Source organism: Artemia franciscana, unplaced genomic scaffold (genome assembly GCF_032884065.1).
Source record: "Artemia franciscana unplaced genomic scaffold, ASM3288406v1 PGA_scaffold_67, whole genome shotgun sequence".
Classification (NCBI taxonomy): Eukaryota; Metazoa; Arthropoda; class Branchiopoda; order Anostraca; family Artemiidae; genus Artemia; species Artemia franciscana.
This window is the reverse complement of record NW_027062705.1, coordinates 517,789-538,500: the sequence shown is the minus strand read 5'-3', so window position 1 is coordinate 538,500 and position 20,712 is coordinate 517,789. Positions and strand designations below refer to the sequence as shown.

Genomic DNA, 20,712 nt, shown 5'->3' with positions numbered 1-20,712 from the left:
GCGCTAGACCTTTAATGTATGTTAACATGAGCCATTGCCTCATTATCTGGTACTATTGACTATCTGGATCTCCCATGAGAAGAAAAATTTATAATCATACATCTGTAAACTTACTTTTTGAAACAAAATGCAAAATTCTATATTTTTGCGGATGGGATATTAGTACCTCTGCGATAGGGTTCTTTCATGCACAAAGTTTTATTGTATGCTATAATTTTCACGAATCAATGTACCTATTTGGGGTGTATTCTCCCTTTTACGAAGTTCAGAAGCTTACAGAACCTTCAAAAGTTCCTCGTAAGGCTTACAAAATCCACAACAGCTTTTGTAAGCTTACAAAAGCTTACAAGATCCTCGTAACAGAAAATGTCCAGTAGCTAATTTTCTTCGTAAGAATTTTTACATCTTGTTCAGCGTCATTTACTGAAGCAATATTCTTTTTCCTCTTCCTGTAGCTTTATTATTAAGTAAATTTCTTCCAGATTTCAGAAAGTGGGCAATAAAAACAAAAGCGGAATAGGCTTTTCATGTTAATAATTTTCTCTTTTCTTTCTTAAGCTTGATAACCAACAGAACTTTTTTCAGTTCCAGGATTAAGAACGTGGCTCATATAAAAGTGAAAATAGGCCTCTGACGCTAATACAAACGATAAACTAACTATTAAAAAAAACTCTGTTATAACAAAATGTAGAGAAAAAGATTCAGAAATAATTTGGGAGGGATGCCATTGCTACTTTCTAAAATTTTATCCTATAGCTTTTTCTGAGAATTAGTCATACAGGCCATTTGTTTTCTGCTGTGAGAATTTGGCTCTTTTTCTTGTTTCAGATTAATGTAAACAAATGTTTCAGAAAATGAAAATACCTTTCATAGCATATTTTCCTCGTTTTTCATGAAACAAAATGTATATATATATATATATATATATATATATATATATATATATATATATATATATATATATATATATATATATATATATATATATATATATATATATATATATATATATATATATATATATATATATATATATATATATATATATATATATACTATATTCATAAATGAACAATAATTGTATATGTATGTGTTTAAACTATCAAACGATAAGACTGAAATAAGACTGAAAAAAACGGCTCGAACACATTAAATTCACATTGAATGAAAATCAACAATCTGGACTATTTAATTGTGGCAAGACCAATAAGGACAAATAAACAAAAGGATGTTATTAAATTTTCTGAAGCAATCAAAATCCAAGATTAATAATAAAGACAAATGTTGTTAGAAAATATGCAACAGCGAGTATCAAAACGTGTCAAAAATAAAAATGAAGAGCAAAGACACAGGCGGTTAGAAGAAATGTGAAAACGAGAACTGGAGCGGTTCAAAAACGAAAATCGAGAGCAAAAACTCGGGTAGTTAGAAGATATGAGACAACGAGCTGTTCTGCCCACAAAAACCATCTAGATAGGTCAGAAGTTTGAGAAAATTCGTTAGGAGCCTGAATTCCTGAAAAAATATATTCTTATCAGTAGAGTAATTTTTGTATATAAGCATTGCAACGACGTCAAGTGCAAACATAATTTTGAATTGAACTTAAAATTTCTTTCTTTAAATAGTTTTCATTTTATCTTAGTTTTCAGTTCCGAATCTCTAAAACTGTTATTTAAATTGCAAAAATATTGATGGTGTTTCATCAAAAATTATAAATTTTTAAATTGAAACCTGAGAAATGCCTAAAAATTTTAAAATAAGTTTTATTTTCTATAGGGTCAAATCCGCTTATAACATAAAAAAAGAGGCAAGATAGAATAAACACCAGTAAGCTAACCATTTTCGACACAACTAGTTATATATATATATATATATATATATATATATATATATATATATATATATATATATATATATATATATAATTAGTGCCTGTAGGAAAACCCAGAAAACGAAACTTGTTACAACTGATGATTCTATCAAGCCATTTGAACTACCATGCGGTTAAAGATATACAACAGCGAACACAAGGAAATCTTCAACACAATTCAAATCTTCAACAAGGAAATCGAACACAAGCGAACGCAAGGTTGAAAGATAAGCGGCAGTAAGAATTACAAGCGATCATGAGAGGACGATTATCGGAAATGGTCAAAAATGGAGTGAAAAACAAAAAAATGTGCAGTTAGAAGACAAATAATAGCGAAAATAAGACCGAATCAAAAATGAAAGTAAAGGACAAAAGACATTTTACAATATAAGGACAACGGCGTCCAAATCTTCGACGCCAACAAAATGTAGCTCAATACCCAGCACAAATCTTTAAGATGCCATAAATAACGTAACTCTCTATTACAAGTCACTGGGACCCTTCAATGTTCTATGTGTTCCCTGGGGAGCCCTCCGTTTGTTCTAGGAAGGAGCCCTCCATCCCAAGCAACATATTCTCCCCAAAATATGTCTGTATACTTCCCAACAACAAATAATATACGTAAATAATGGGCAGATCTAATAGCTTAAAGATCTATCTCCAGGGGCTGTTTGGTGGTCATGTTATCTACTAATGCGTAGTTTTGGACCTTTCAACAACGTTGAACAAAAGAGTTATCTGAAATTTTTGATCGGACGATTTAAGGGAAAAGGGGATGTGGGAGGAGGGCTAGTCGCCCTTCAAAGTTTTTGGTCACTTAAAAAGGACACTAGAGCTTTTAATTTCCATTCGAATGAGCCCTCTCCTTATGTTCTAGGACCATTACTTCCATAAGATCACCCCTTAAAAAATTAAATATGCATCCGTGATCTTCCTTCAGGCAAAAAATGCAAAATTTCACTTTTTACAGATACGAGCTTGAAACGCCCTCAGTAGGGTTTTCTGAACGCTGAATTTGATGCTGCTATTTTTATTGGAAATCTTCGACTTTTAAATGTTGTTTTTTCTCCTTTTTTGAAAATTCGGTAAATTTTCTCAGGCTTCTAGCCTTTGCTCGGAAGCAACAACATTCATGAATCTTTTATATTTTGAATTAACATACTAATCTGATTCGTTTGATATTTCTATTGATATGAAAATTCCATTTATTAGAGTTTTGGTTGTTTCGGTTATCACAAACTGTTTGATACTCCTACTACTGCCACTGCTACTGCAACTATTAGTTCTACTACTACTACTGCTATTAGCACTAGTACTACTAGTGCTACTACAACTAATTCTACTACTTCTACTGCTACCACTACCAATATTACTGCTACTACTACTACTACAACTCCTACTACTACTACTTCTGCTGATGCTGCTACTGCTTCTACTACTGTTACTATTACTACTACAACTACTAAACATAATAATAATATTTAATTTACTGCTACTTCTATTACTCTACTACCACTACTGCTACTACTACTAAAACTACTACTAATACTACTACCATTGTTATTGCTACTACTACTACCACTACTACTACTACTACTACTACTATTACTACTACTACTACTACTACTACTACTACTACTACTACTACTACTACTACTACTACTACTACTACTACTACTACTACTACTACTACTACTACTACTACTACTACAACAACTACTACTACTACTACTACTACTACTACTACTACTACTATTACTACTACTACTACTACTAATACTACTACAACTGCTACTACTGCAAAAGCTTACTACTACTAAAACTTCTACTACTGCTACCAATATTACCACAACTACTACTACCACTAATAATACTACATTTACTACTATTACTAATATAAATACTACCACTACTGCTACAACTACTACTACTAATACTACTTCTATTTTTGATACTACTATTGCTAATACTACTACTATCACTACTACTACTACTACTACTACTACTACTACTACTACTGCTGCTACTACTACTACTACTACTGCTACTACTTCTACTACTACTACTACTACTACTACTACTACTACTACTACTACTACTACTACTATTACTACTACTACTACTACTACTACTACTACTACTACTACTATGACAACAACAACTTCTACTAATAGTACTGTTACTACTACTATTCCAATTGCCACTGCTACTACTATCACTAATTTTTTACTACTGCTACTAATAAAAGTACTACTATTGCTACTACTACCACTATGAACAAATTTAAAAGATTTGAAGCACATCGAGGCTATCAAAATGTCAATGATGCAGTATTTCAGCCACAGAATGGAGTTGTCCTTAGATTGAGTGACTTTTTTCGGGAAAACTTTTTTGATAGAAAAGTTCTTTAAAGTTAATTCAGTTAAAAGTTGAAGATTTAGATAGAAATAACTATGTGAATTTGACTGATTTTCGAGCTGCAGCAGTTGTTTTTAGTTATTTTAATTTAAGCCTTCAACTTCTAAACAAAAAATTATTGTGAAGCCATAATTTTTCGTAGAGTTGACGACATAGCATTATAATAGTAGACGCAATATTGACAAATTTAACTAATTATGTTATAATGAATTAAGGTTAAACACCAGTTGTAGTGGCACTGTATAATTGTTGTGCGTATAATTACTTCCCAACACCCAACACCATATGTAAACAATAGGCTAAGTTCAGAGCTTGCAGCCCTTCCCCCGGGGACTGTGGTTGATTAAGTCATTCTCAGCATAGTTAGTAGTTTTTTCGACTATGCCGAACAAGTTGGCACTCTTGAAACTTTGATCTGGTGAATTTGGGAAAAATTGAGCGTGGAAGGGGCCCTTGTTGCCTGCCAATTTTTTCAGTCACTTAAAAAGGCACTAAAACTTTTAATTTCTGTTCGAATGTGACCTCTCGTGAAATTCTAGGACCGTTGGGTTGATACGATCAAAGTAAATGATCTAGGGAAAAAAAAACAATAAAAAAACAAATTTACACGCACCCGTGATCTTTCTTCTGGCAAAAAATACAAAAATTCATATTCTCGAAGATAGGAGCTGGACATATCTACAGTAAGGTTTTCTGATTAGCAAAATCTTATGGTTTGATTTTCATTAAGATCCTATGTTCTTAGTGGTGCTTCCCTCTTTTTTCAAAAATAAGGCAAATAAGGCAAATATTCTCAGGCTCGTAACTTTTAATGGATAAGACCAAAATGATGAATCCTATATATTTGAAATTAGCATATAAATTGGATTGTTCTGTTGTATCTATTGGCATCAAAATTCCAAGAGTTACAGTTACTGTTGAGCCGAGTCGCTCCTTACTTACATTTCGTTACGACTAACTGATTGATAAACAAATCTATAAGGCTTTTCTTAGTCTTGCACCAGTTCTGACATCAGTAACTTTCAATATGCAATTAAAATTATCTTAAAAATCTAAGCATAAAATTAAATATTTTTTTTTAATACCAATAGTGAGTAATATACAATCTTAAATTGTAAGAAATATGCTTTAGTATTACTTGAAATGAAGATCAAACAAGACATAATATGAACTCTGGAAATCCGGTTACTTTTCTCTGTATAACAGTGAATTTAAAGCTATGATACAAATTCTAAAGCTAGTCTATAGTCCTAATTATATCAAGATGGCTTGACTTTGAACTTGCCTACAAGCTAATCATGACATAACCTTTTCAGAAACAAAGCGAGGGCCAGTTATTGAACTGAGCCATTATGCAGAAGGGATACCAGAGTAAACCAAAAAACACAGAAAAAATAAAGCAACAATCCTAAAATGGATTTTTGTTTTATCGTAAAAGGGATTGATCCTAAAAAAGATTGGTAATATTTTTGTTCTGTAAGAAGTATTCTTAAATGGCTCGCTTTCACTGTACCATGACTTCTATATTATTTTATGTTTTCAGTAAAGCGCCAATTTTCTATAATCCTAGAAGCATAGGGAACCATAATTAGTCGGTTTATCTATATACATAAAAATAAGTTGTCCGTATGTATGTGTGTGTGTGTCGAGTGACGTCATGTTTGTGTGTCGACTGACGACATTACTGACCGGGACATCGGGACACAAATGATGACCGGGACACCGGCACATCTATATATATAAAAATAAGTTGTCTGTCTGTGTGTCTGTCTGTCTGTCAGGTGACGTCATGTTTCTGTGTTGACTAACGTCATCAAGTTAGTTGTCGTCATTTTTGTTACGACGGTGACGTCATTCAAGATATTTAAGACATATGTTCACGTAGAAATCTATTAATGTTTAAGTTTTAAATGACTGATGAACTTACAATGGCAAAAGCCGATGAAGATGCTCAAAGAGTCTATGCCAAAAAACTTGCTGCTGATAGAGAAAGTCAGAAAAGAAAGCGTGCCGAGGAATCAAAAGAACAGCAAGGAAACAGGCTTGAGGCTGATAGAGAAAGAAAGAACAGAAAGCGTGCCGAGGAATCAAAAGAACAGCAAGGAAACAGGCTTGAGGCTGATAGAGAAAGAAAGAACAGAAAGCGTGCCGAGGAACTACCAGAGCAACGCGGAAGCAGACTTGCTGCTAAAAGAGAAAGTGAAAAAAGAAGGCGTGCCGAGGAATTACAAGAACAGCAAGAAATCAGGCTTGCTGCTGATAGAGAAAGTAAGAAAAGAAAGCGTGCCGAGGAATCACAAGAACAGCAAGAAATCAGGCTTGCTGCTGATAGAGAAAGTAAGAAAAGAAAGCGTGCCGAGGAATCAGAGCAACCTGAAAGTTATCGCCTGGCATTCAGGTACAACCCAGCCGATGATTATAGCTTGAGTAGATGTGTTCAAATCGGGACAATGTCTAAAATTTGTCCCTATTGCAAGGCCTTGAAATTCAATGGTGAAACAATGGGAATGTGTTGCGCCTCAGGAAAAGTTAAATTTCCTCTATTGGCTGCACCACCAGAGCCATTGAAGACTTTCCTTACTGGAACTACGTCAGAATCTAAGCGTTTTTTGTCACAAATCAGAAAATACAACTCATGTTTCCAAATGACGTCGTTTGGAGCCCAAATCGAAAATCCAGATCAATTTATGTCTACTTTCAAAGTAAAAGGGCAAATTTATCATAGAGCAGGGTCCCTTCTATCATTCTCAGGCGAGAATCATAAATTTTTACAATTGTACTTCATCAGTGATAGAAATTCTGAATTGAATGCACGTTGCGAAATTTCTCCCAACGTTGAAAGGACAATCGTTTCCCAATTGCAACATCTTTTCCACGAAAATAATAATTTAGTGCGTCTGTTCAAAACAGCCATCGATTTGATGCCTACTGATACGCATAAAATTGTTATTTCCGCTGACAAAACGCCTCCTGGCCAACATGTGCGTAGATACAATGCTCCATCTATCGACGAAGTGGCAATCGTTATGGTCGGTGATCAGTTTTTACCTCGAAATATTATTCTTCATAAGCGAAACGCTCAGTTGTTAAGAATTGCTGAAACTCATCGATGCTACGATGCCCTACAATATCCTATCATTTTTTGGGATGGAGCCGACGGCTATCACTTTAATATTAAATTGATGAATCCAGCCACTAACAAAGAAATGAATAAGAAATGCAGTGCAATGCATTATTATTCCTATAGACTAATGATTCGGCAGGATGAAGAAAATTATATTTTAAAATGCCGTGAATTGTTTCACCAATTTGTCGTTGATATGTATGCTAAAATTGAATCAGAACGTTTGCTATATATCCGCCTGAATCAGACCAAGCTCCGCTCTGAACAATACATTCATTTGCGAGATGCAGTTATAAATGACGGTAATACCACAAACGTTGGAAGATTAACAATTTCACCTTCGTCATATGCTGGCAGTCCCCGTCATATGCATGAATATGCTCAAGATGCTATTGCGTATGTTCGTCTCTATGGTCGTCCAGATTTATTTATTACATTTACATGTAATCAATCTTGGGACGAGATACTGCAGCTTTTACTTCAAGGACAATCGGCGGTTCATAGGCATGACATTACGGCCCGTGTCTTCCGGCAAAAGTTGAAATCACTGATAAACTACATAGTAAAACTTGAAGTGTTTGGGTCAGTGCGATGCTGGATGTACTCAGTGGAATGGCAAAAACGAGGTTTGCCACACGCACATATACTAATCTGGCTACATAAAAAAATTACTTCGAACGAAATTGATGATGTGATTTCCGCTGAAATACCTGATAAAAATGTCGATAAGGGGTTACATGATATTATTGTAAAAAATATGATACATGGACCTTGCGGTGCACTGAACGAAAATTTATCATGCATGGCCAAAGGAAGGTGCACAAAGCAATATCCTCGACTTTTAGTATCAAACACAATTACTGGCAATGATGGTTACCCACAATATAGAAGAAGATCTACTGAAGATGGCGGTAAAACAGCAATAATAAAGAAGCGTAACGGTACCACCATCGAAGTAGATAACCAGTGGGTTGTTCCATATTCCCCATAATTATCAAAAACATTTAATGCACACATAAACGTTGAATACTGTAACTCCGTAAAGGCAATCAAATACATATGTAAATACGTCAACAAAGGCAGTGACATGGCAGTTTTTGGCTTGCAGCCCGAAATCAAAGATTTCGACGAAATCGTACAATATCAGGCTGGAAGATACATAAGCAGTAATGAAGCTGTTTGGCGAATTCTTTCATTTCCGATACATGAACGTAGGCCAGCTGTTGTTCACTTAGCGGTACATTTACAGAATGGTCAACGTGTTTATTTCACGAAAACCAACGTGCAACAAAGAGTCCTGAATCCACCGGATACAACATTAACAGCTTTTTTTTCGCTTTGCAAAAATGATTCTTTTGCAAAAAAACTGCTGTATACTGAAGTGCCTTCGTATTACACGTGGAATACTAAAAATAAAGTATTTGGACGTCGAAAACAGGGTAAGTCAGTCGACGGCCAACCTACCATCTTCAAAGATACCACGATAGGAAGACTCTACACCGTTCACCCCAATCAACATGAATGCTTCTTTCTACGCCTGCTTTTGGTGAATGTACCCGGTCCGACATCCTTTGAGTATTTGAGAACTGTAAACGGTACTATACATGACACTTACCGTAGTGCATGCCAAGCTCTGAATTTATTGGAGAATGACCAACACTGGGATAACTGCATCAATGACGCGTGCGAAACGTCAACCCCAAGTCAAATTCGTGCATTGTTTGGCATCATTTTAACAACTTGCTCTCCATCAGCTCCTACAGAGTTATGGGAAAAATATAAGTCAAAAATGTCCGAAGATATACTCCATCGAAAACAGTTAGAGACGTCAGATATGACTTTTGATTTTACATCAGAAATTTATAACTACACTTTAGTTATTATAGAAGATTTGTGCGTACGTATGGCAAACAAACCTCTTCAGGATTTGGGAATGCCTTCACCTAACCGTATCGCTGCTGTTTCGACATGTGTAGAATTGGATCGTGAACAAAGTTACAGTACGAGTGATCTATTGTCGTATGTACAAAATAACATTTCCAAGTTAACGTCGGAACAAAAAGACATTTATGATACGATAATGCATTGTGTCGATAACAACGTTGGAGAAATTTTCTTTTTGGATGTGCCAGGAGGTACTGGTAAAACATTTGTGATAAAACTGATTCTGGCATCAATTCGATCAAAAAATGATATAGCGTTGGCAATTGCGTCGTCCGGAATAGCCGCAACATTGCTGCCTGGTGGAAGAACTGCTCATTCCGCTTTGAAATTGCCTCTGAATTTGCATTCTACAGAAACTCCCACGTGCAATATTTCCAAATCATCTCGGATGGGTAAAGTATTGCAGCAATGCAAACTTATTATTTGGGATGAGTGCACAATGGCCCACAAAAAATCGCTCGAGGCTCTGGATCAATGCTTGAAATATTTGAGAGGGAAGTCGAAACCCTTTGGCAACACATTAATATTGCTTGCGGGAGATTTCAGGCGAACATTACCTATAATACCTAGATCAACTCCTGCAGACGAAATGAATGCTTGCCTGAAAAATTCTAATTTATGGGCACACGTAAAAATATTAAAATTAACTACAAATATGCGTGTCCGATTGCAAAACGATGACTCTGGTCAAACATTTTCAGATCAATTGCTGGCAATTGGAAACGGAAAGGTCCCAGTAGACTCAATTTCAGGACGTATACAACTACCTGCTGATTTCTGTAATTTAGTGGCGTCCAAAAATGAATTGATTTAAAAAGTATTTCCGAATATTCTAAAAAATTATAAAAATAATAAATGGCTAAGTGAAAGAGCGATTCTCGCACCCAAAAATATAGACGTCCACGAAATCAACAATATTGTTTTGACCAAGATTCGAGACCAGGCAGTCCTTTACAAGTCAGTCGACACAGTTTTGGAACCAAATGAAGCGGTTAATTATCCATCTGAATTTTTAAATTCCATAGATCTTTCAGGGTTTCCACCACACGTGCTACAACTAAAAATAGGCGTACCAATAATACTTTTAAGAAATATAAACCCACCAAAGCTTTGCAATGGCACTCGACTTGCCGTAAAAAAAACAATGGAAAACCTAATAGAGGCCACAATCTTGACAGGGCCTTTTGAGGGTGAGGCTGTTCTTATTCCTCGCATTCTCATGATTCCAACGGATCTGCATTTTCAATTTAAAAGATTGCAATTCCCATTTCGATTAGCATTTGCAATCACCATTAACAAAGCTCAAGATCAGTCATTAGAAAAATGTGGTATAGATCTTAATACTGATTGTTTTTCCCATGGACAATTGTACGTTGCATGTTCGAGGGTCGGTAAACCTGACAATCTATTTATATGCAGCGACAATTGGACAGCGAAGAATGTTGTATATTCGCAAGTTTTACGCAGTTAATTTGTATTGCATCTATCTATCTATCTATCTATATAAAAACGAGTTGTGTGTATGCATGTTTGTTTCTTTGTAAAAAGAGCGTTTGCATCTGACGTCATTATTAGTACATACGGCTTTGTATATGCACAGACAATGGGAAAGCCAAGAATGTTGTATATTCGCAATTTTTACGTAGTTTGAAACACATATATAAATCTATCTATATTCACAGGTGGGACACAGGGACACAACTACAATGGCGCGTAACTAATATGGCGCGTAACGACTTATGCGCGCGGGGGGGCTTGTAGGGAATATAAATGACGATCGGGACACTCAAAGAGAAAGCGACCGGGACACAAGGAATGTTCGATTAGCAATCACCATCAACAAAGCACCGGGACACAAATGACGACCGGGACACAGGGAGTATAAATGAAGATCAGGACATAAGTAAAAAAAAGGCTAAAAAAACTAAAAAAAAGGTAAGAACTACAAAAAAAACTAAAAAGAAAAAAAAACTAAAAACTAATAAAAAAACTAAAAAAGCTGAAAAACTAAAAAAATAAAAAAGAAAAAAAGGAAAAAAATGAAAAATAAAGGAGAAAAACAAAACTAAAAAAAAATAAAAATAAAAAAAAATAAAAAGAAAAAAGAAAAAAACTAAAAACACTAAAAAAAGTAAAAACCTAAAAAAAAACTAAAAAGAAAAAAGGGGAAAAATATAAAAATTTATTTCATCATATACCATTTCAAAAACGAATGTATATACAGACCGGGACACCGGGATACAAATGACGACCGGGACACAGGGAATATAAATGACGACCGGGACACAGGGACACAACTACAACGGGGACGCCGGGGGGGGCACAGGGGGATAAATAAATGACAACGGGGACACAGAGAATGTTCGATTAGCAATCACCATCAACAAAGCTCAAGGGCAATCAATAGAATCATTAGGTATAACTAAAAAAACTAAAAAAAGGGTAAAAAACTAAAAACTAAAAAAAAAACCAATTCAAAAACGAATCTATATACAAACGGGACACCGGGACACAAATGACGACCGGGACACCGGGACACAAGGAATATAAATGACGCCCGGGACACTCAAAGAGAAATCAAAGACTGGGACACCGGGACACAAATGACGACCGGGACACAGGGAATATAAATGACGACCGGGAACCTCAAAGAGAAATTACAGACTGGGACACCCGGACACAAATCACGACCGGGACACAGGGAATATAAATGACGACCGGGACACAGGGAATATAAATGACGACCGGGACACAGGGACACATCATTAGAATAATGAAGTATAGATCTGAATACGGATTGTTTTTCCCATGGACAATTATATGCTGCATGTTCAAGAGTCAGTAAACCTGACAATCTATTTATATGCACAGACAATGGGACAGCGAAGAATGTTGTATATTCGCATGTTTTACGTAGTTAGAAACATATATATATATATATATATATATATATAAAAATAAGTTGTCTGTCTGTGTGTCTGTCTGTGGATCAGGTGACGTCATGTTTCTGTGTTGACTGACGTCATGAAATTAGTTGTCGTCATTTTTGCTTTGACGGTGACGTCATTAATGGTATTTAAGACATTTGTTCACGGAAAAATGTTTAATTGTAAAATGACTGAAGAACCTACAATGGCAACAGCCGAGGAAGCTGCTCAAAGAGTTTATGCCAAAAAACTTGCTGCTGATAGAGAAAGTAAGAAAAGAAAGCGTTCCGAGGAATCACAAGAACAGCAAGAAAACAGGCTTGCGGCTAAAGAACGCAAAACCGCGCAGTTAGATGAAAATCCACCTGGACAGCGAGAGTCAAAACATATCAAAACTGAAAATGATAGCGATGATGATTGGGTTTGGGATTTTGACTTGGATAAGGTCATCAATGCCTACCAGATTTAAGTTAAGAAAACAAAGGCTCGTCGATATGTACTTCATAGTGACGCTGAAAAATAAAGAAGAAAAAGAAAACTGAAAAAGAAAAAAGGCAAAAAACTAAAAAAAACTAAAAAGAAAAAACACTCAAAGAGAAATTACAGACCGGGACGCAAATGACGACCGAGACAGAGGGAATATAAATGACGACCGGGAACCTCAAAGAGAAATTACAGACTGGGACACCCGGACACAAATCACGACCGGGACACAGGGAATATAAATGACGACCGGGACACAGGGACACAACTACAACGGGGACGCCGGGGGCACAGGCGGGATATATAAATGACGACCGGGACACAGGGATTGTTCGAATAGAAATTACAGACCGGGACACCGGGACACAAATGACGACCGGGACACCGGGACACAGGGAATATAAATGACGACCGGGACACTCAAAGAGAAATTACAAACTGGGACACCGGGACACAAATCACGACCGGGACACAGGGAATATAAATGACGACCGGGACACAGGGACACAACTACAACGGGGACGCCGGGGGCACAGGCGGGATATATAAATGACGACCGGGACACAGGGATTGTTCGAATAGAAATTACAGACCGGGACACCGGGACACAAATGACGACCGGGACACCGGGACACAGGGAATATAAATGACGACCGGGACACTCAAAGAGAAATTACAAACTGGGACACCGGGACACAAATGACGACCGGGACACAGGGAATATAAATGACGACCGGGACACAGGGACACATCATTAGAATAATGAGGTATAGATCTGAATACGGATTGTTTTTCCCATGGAAAATTATATGTTGCATGTTCAAGAGTCAGTAAACCTGACAATCTATTTATATGCACAGACAATGGGACAGCGAAGAATGTTGTATATTCGCATGTTTTACGTAGTTAAAAACATATATTTATATCTATCTCTATTCACAGGTGGGACACAGGGACACAACTACAATGGCGCGTAACTAATATGGCGCGTAACGACTTACGCGCGCGGGGGGCATGGGGGGTTGCAAAGCGCCCCACCAACTAGGTGTTGGGGTGGCGCGAAGCGCCACCCCAACAGCTAGTATATATATATATATATATATATATATATATATATATATATATATATATATATATATATATATATATATATATATATATATATATATATATATATATATATATATATATATATATATATATATATATATATATATATATATATATATATATATATATATATATATATATATATATATATATATATATATATATATATATATATATATATATATATATATATATATATATATATATATATATATATATATATTCACAGGTGGGACACAACTAAAATGGCGCGTAACAAATATGGCGCGTAACGACTTACGCGCGCGGGGGGGGGGGCTTGGGGGCGCGAAGTGCCCCACCAACTAGGTGTTTGGGTGGCGCGAAGTGCCACCCCATCAGCTAGTTTGCAATAATTTTGTTTATATATATTAGATAGGCTGTGAAGTAATAATTTTTATATGTTTTAAGCTTCAACTTCGCTCTTTACTTCCCTCGGAAAGACTTTTTTTTAATTAATCAGCAACAAAATCGGACTGTCCTTGTGCTTTCAGTTGCCCAAAAAAGCTTGTTTTTTCTATTTAATTCCAATCTCAGCCTTCAATTATTAGTTTTAGAATGATTTAAATGACAGCTGATTTAAATGAAAGAATAAGTGGGTTTTAATAACATGATCTTTCAGATTATATAAAGTCAATAAAAATATTTAAAAATTCACTGAGTTTTTTTCAGTCTTAGATTTCAATTTTAATAGAAGCATCTTAACAAAGCAAGTGTTTGTTTTATTGACTTTATTAATTAGGCATTATTTAAAAAACTATTAGAACTCAAAAAAATAAAAAACAAATTTTTTCCACTGAAACTAAGAAGAAACGTCAAAGCTTAAAACGAACAAAAATTATTCCGCATATGAAGGGGCTTTACCACCTTGTCAATACCTTGCTCTTTACGCTAAAGTGTTTTTAGTACTTTCAAATTTATTCTAACTCAATTGCCTTTGTGATTCAGGGGTTGTTCTTAAAAAATTGGAACAAAATTCGAACTTTAGCGTAAAGAGCGAGGTATTGAAGAGGGGGCGAACCCCTTCATATATGTAATAATAAATAAAATCAGACAGCTTCTGGTAATGTGGTAGTGATCCGGATCAATAGTAACCGAAATTTTAAAAAACAGAATTTCAATACCAATAGATGCATCAAAAGAATTATATTTTTATGATGATTTCATCAAGTTTCATCAATTTAGTTTTACACATGAAAAGTTACGAGTCTGAGAATATTTGCCTTATTTTCAAAAATTATTTATCCTTTAATATAGCGAAAGGGCTCATTCAAACGGAAATTAAAAGTTCTAGTTCCCTTTTTAACTGACCAAACAAATTGGAGGTCAACTGGGCCCTCTCCCACGCTCACTTTTTTCCCAAAGTCCCCTGATCAAAGTTTTGAGATGGCCATGTCGTCCCACGTACTCAAAAAACCTATTAACTATATCTTTGAGGATGACTTCATCCTCCACAGTTCTGGGGGGAGGGGCTTCAAGTTGTGAACTCTGGCCATTGTTAACACTTAGTATTGGTTATTGGGAAGTATACATTAATTTTCAGGGAGGATTTATCTAGTGGGGGAGATGTTTAAGTGGAAGGAACTTTTCAATTGAAGAATTTTTCATGGGGAAAAGAATTTTCCATGAAACGGGCCTGAATTTTCCAGCATTGTTTAAAAAATTATTAGAAATTGAATAAAAAAAACAAGTTTTTTTAACTGAAAGTAAGGAGCAACATTAAAACTTAAAACCAAGAAAAATTATTTTGTATATGAGTGCGTTCGTCCCCTTTTAAATACTTCGCTCTTTACGCTAATTTTTTTTTAGTACTTCATAAGAGCTATTTATTCAGGGGTCATTCTTAAAGAATTGGAACAAAATTCGGACTTTAACGTATAAAGCGAGGCATGGACGAGGTTTTAATTATTTGTTTACGGTGAGGGAAAATCAAAACCTGCATTAATTCAAACATGTTCAGAAATTAAAGAAAAACAATAAGTTCTTTTAACTGAAAGTAAGGAGTGACATTAAAACTTAAAACTACCAGAAATTATTTCGTATATGAAAAGGGCTATACCCTCCTCAACGCCCCGCTTCTTTCGCTAAGGTTTTTTATTGTTTTAAAAGTAAAGTTGTGAGAAAGAGTCAAACTTCAGCGCAAAGAGTGGGGCGTTGAGGAGGAGACAACCCACTTCAGACATGGCACCAAAAATGTTGTTTTTAGTGCCATTTGGAACTTGTTAATGGCTGAATTTATAGAAAAAACGTAGATATGAGCAATATCTTTTATATGAGCTGATAAAAATCTGTCTAGATTCCTGCAATACCAATACGTCAATACCGACATGCGTAATATCAATACCTCCGATACCGAAACACTGTGCAGCCCTTTCCCCAGGGATTATGTAGGGTTGTATCGTCACCAAAACCAAATATTTTTAATTTTTGGACTAAGATGATCAAAATATACTTAATTTTTGAATTATGCTGAACAAAATGGCTATCTAAAAATTGTGATTCAATGACTTTGATGGAGGGGGCTTTAGCGAGGGAGTCTAGTTGCACTCCGAACATTTTGGCTATTAAAAAAGGGCACTAGCAAATAATTCATTCTTTTGAATGAGCTAATACACATCCATCTATGATGTTCTGGTCCCCCCCTAGCCTTGCTAAAAAAAAAAAAAAAAAAAAAAAAAAAAAAAAAAAAAAAAAAAAAAAAAAAGAGGAGACAGATCGGTGCTACCTATGCAAAAAAAGTCATTTTCTTTTTGTTCAAGGAGGGGGCGGTAATTTCCCATAACTAAGTTTTCAACGGTGCCGACTCCAATGATAGACTTGTTATTTTGATCCGACGATATTTTCAAAGGGTTTTACACTTTTCTTTGAAATCACCATAAATTTCTTTTTTTAATAAACTTTTAGTTTTAGGACGAAACAAAATAGCAATTACCATTCCTGAATCAGGGTCGGATTGTAACTTTTTCACTAGGGAGTTTTTTTTTTCCAAACACGCTTTTTTGGATTGAGCGAAAACTAAGTCGACGGAGATCGAAGAGTTCGGAAATCAAAATCGACAGAATTGGACGGCGAAGAAACCTGAATATTGAAGGTGAATATTTTACAGTTGGTTGTTTTTTGTTTCTTTCTCCTACTCGTGTTGTTGCTGACAATCATTATTATTATTTGCCAAAACATTCACTGAAGGATTAACAAAAAAACTGTTTGGTTTTTTTTTCGTTGCTTAGTTGCAGGAATTTTTTATTGCCAGTTGGAATATAATTAAATCGCAGCATAGTAGAAATCAGACTGAACATTTGGGGAAGAATACTATTTGTTTACTACCTATGTTTGGCTCTAGCTACAGTTGTAGGGCGACTATCAACCAGTGTTTGGGAAATGTCGTTGAAAACAATGAGTAAATAGATCTGGAGTGCAGCACACTTCTTCTGGTTTTATTGCAACCCATCCCCACTCAACCTGCACTTACCTCAATTATCAAATATACTGATATTGATAAAATGAATACCTGTAAGTTCGTAAAAAAATTATAAAAATTTTTCGAAGAGCTTCTTTTAGTTACTGGTAGTCTTATGAAAATTGCCAATTTACTGTTTTGTTAATTCTGGTTGTACTTATTAGTCAATTTTTTGGTAAATTCGAATTAGGCATTTCGCTTGCACGAATACTTCCTACATGTCTTAGTGTTACGCACAGGAAATTTTCGTCAAGACTTTCTCGAGGTTTTAAGAAATTTTAACAATTATTTGTTATACATAGAAAGCTCCGACAAATTATGCATGACAACTTTTAAGCCCTATGACTTACAATGACTTTTCTTAATACAATCCAAATAATAGCATCTCAACAGCAATATTTGACGAAATACAACGATTTTCAAATAAAATTTTTAGATGGTCAATAGATGAGAAATTATTTTTACCTTCTTTAATTTCATTAAATTAAAGACAATAATCATACTCTCAATGCAGCATAAGTTTAGTTTTACTGCAAGAGGAGGGTGAGCTACGGAGTGGCTGTGGACGTAATCTTAAGTAGATCTTAACTATAATCTTAAGGACTGTAATCTTAAGTAGATTATTCCTTTTTTTACTTCAGCAATAAGGAAATGGACAAAAAGTTGATGTTTTGCTGATGAAGACTCGTAATGTGATGGGAGCCCTTGCGTGGGTCGTTTATTATTTTCTTAAAGTATAGGGATCTTTGATGAACCCAACTATGCCCGAAAGAGATATATTTTTCTAAAAGTATCTATCTTGGCAAGTATCTTCCTAAAACTAAACCGTTTTTTATTGTAGGTTGCATTCCTCAAATTAATCCCAGGCGAAAATGAAATCAAGTCCTTCATTAATTTAAGAATAAAATTCTCCTTTCAAGTTAAGATATAAATGGAAAGTCCCAGTGCTCCTTTTTACAAGAAATATTAAACTTAGTGTAAAAACTAGATATTATAAAAATATAATAAAAACAGCTTTTTTTACCGTGTTACTTTTCCAAGAGCATAAGATATCCTAGGGTAATTGCAAACAAGGAGGGCCAAAACAATCACTAATTTCATAACTGCACGTGTTTTGAAGCACATTGCCTCAAGCTTTCTAAACATCCATGTCCTTACGGTTTGACATATCTACGCTGAGTATTTGTACCAGTCATAGGTAAATGCTAACTGACAGATCCTAGGGGATGAAAAGACCTGGCCAGGGAAAATCTTAGCTATTAGCTCCATTGGGGCGCAAGAGCAAAGCCCAAAACTAAGCAGAATCCAAAGTCGGAAAATAAATTGTTGTTATCAAGGTAAATATGAGTAGTAAGCTTTGAGAAGCTCTGTGATTAGTATTACGCTTACCAAGGCTTATCTACGCTAATGAAAGCGCAACACGCAACCTTACACTTATTTGATTAGCTGTATAGAAATTTTTCAGACCACACAGCCTTTCCATTAACATTCAAGACGAAATAAACATATACAAGAAACGGGTAATTTTTTTAATAAGATATTAAATGCAAGCAAGAAATTTATTGATACAAAAATAATACTGAAAGATCAAATATATCCAATTTGCATCTGGAAGCCAGTATCAACTGTAAAAAAGAAAATGTAAAAAAAAATAACGAAATTAAGAACTTAGCTTAAACGCAGAAAAAAAGGACGCTATATATATTAAATATAAAAATCAAGTTTTCGCAAATGAAAGTAAAGGGCTACATTAAAACTTAAAATAAACACAAACTATTCCATATCTTAAGAGGACTACACGCTCCTCAACCCTCTGTTCTTTTGGCTAAAGTTTAATAGTGTTTTGAAAGACAGCTTTTAAACAAATTCCACATCCATTTTAATAGAGCACTTGCTGCTAAAAAAAAAACTGGGGTAAAAAGTGAATCTTTAGAGTAAGGAAAAGGGGTTCAGGAGGTGACAATCCTTTCGCATATGGAACAGTTACTTTTTGTTTTAATTTTCACATCACTCTTTACTTATTTGCTTTTATTTTCTTTACTTTCGAAAAAAAAATATTTTTATATTCAATTTCTGTTTATCTTAGTATCCCAAGGCTATCCTTCAATGTAACAGGAGGGCTGACAGCTAACAGGAGGGCTAACATGCGGGTTGAGATCCCTTAGACCCGACTCTTCAAATTTAAAATTTACATTTTGCACAGTAAGGCTTCGAAAAAAAGAGCTAATTTGATTTGTTAACTTTTCGAATGGATTATTCATATATTCTCTCAATTTATTCATTCATTAATATTAATCCGTTTCATAAGAAAAAGAAAGTTTCCATTTCCAAGATAGCTCCTCTGGGTCTTCTGTACGTTTTAAGTTTCATTGCTTAGTTACCATCAGGATCGTATCCCATTTTGGGGGCGACTACTTCCTGTTTCTAAGATTACACAAATTTTCATATGATAAGAGCTTTCAATGATGAAAATCAAAACGGATGCAGTCAGAACTGGTACGAATAAATAACAGATTTTGTAAATGCATATGGTTACTTGAAATTTTTCTTGAATGTTGGTTTTAATCGACGAGCTACTCTTTACTCACAGTTTGTTACTACGAGCTGCTTTACCAAAGGCTCTCTCAAATATGAAGCAGAGCTACTACCCCCTGTACTCTCCAACTGTAAAATTCGCAAACCATTATTCCAAAGATGATCATGGGAATCGTTAGTGGGGGCACGACCCCTTGAAATTTGGGATTATATAGTAATTATAAGGAAACCAAAGGGAAAAAAAGCAGAATAAGGGAATGGATTTCAACCGTTAATAAGGAAAAATTTAAGCTCTGCTTTGTGTCTGAGTGACCCCTTTTCATTTTTCCACAAACATGTTTTCTATTTGATTTGGTTGGAGTAACGCAATAAAATCAATTTCTTCATAGTAATGAATGTTAAGTAAATAACGATCCTTGTGAATAACGATAGCATAAGAGCCTAACTATTGATAATATTAAATCAAAGAATCAGCTTTTTATGGTGATCCCAAATATGTGTTTATTTATAATTGACTAGTGCAGTTATTAGTGCACAAGAAAGTTTGTATAACTTTAGAAAACACAAGGAAAACAAGTTAATAATGGTAAATTTCTTTAAAAAAAAATATGCCGTCAATTTTTGCTTGCATTGCAAGAGCATCCATGAGCCACTATAATCAGAAATATTTCTCCTGAACGGAATGCTGAGAATTTTGGCAATTTTCCCCTGAACGGACACGTTTTTTATATAATCATTTTTTTTTCTCCAGGAGTGATTTTATTTATCTAGTTGTCACTTTGAAAAAGATTTAAATTTTTACAGTTATGAAGTATAAAGGTGCCGA

The 20,712-nt window shown here is 35.0% G+C and overlaps 1 protein-coding gene across 1 annotated transcript in view; it reads right to left on the bottom strand.

The window, feature by feature from the left end:
* LOC136042108 (glycine receptor subunit alpha-4-like) overlaps positions 1–18,632 on the bottom strand; it is a 151,411-nt gene extending 132,779 nt beyond the window's left edge. The window contains exon 1 of the mRNA XM_065727004.1: positions 18,376–18,632. Coding sequence (XP_065583076.1) covers positions 18,376–18,497 — 122 coding nt within the window. The 5' untranslated portion in view covers positions 18,498–18,632. The remainder of the gene's footprint in view (positions 1–18,375) is intronic.
* Positions 18,633–20,712: the final 2,080 nt, after the last annotated feature.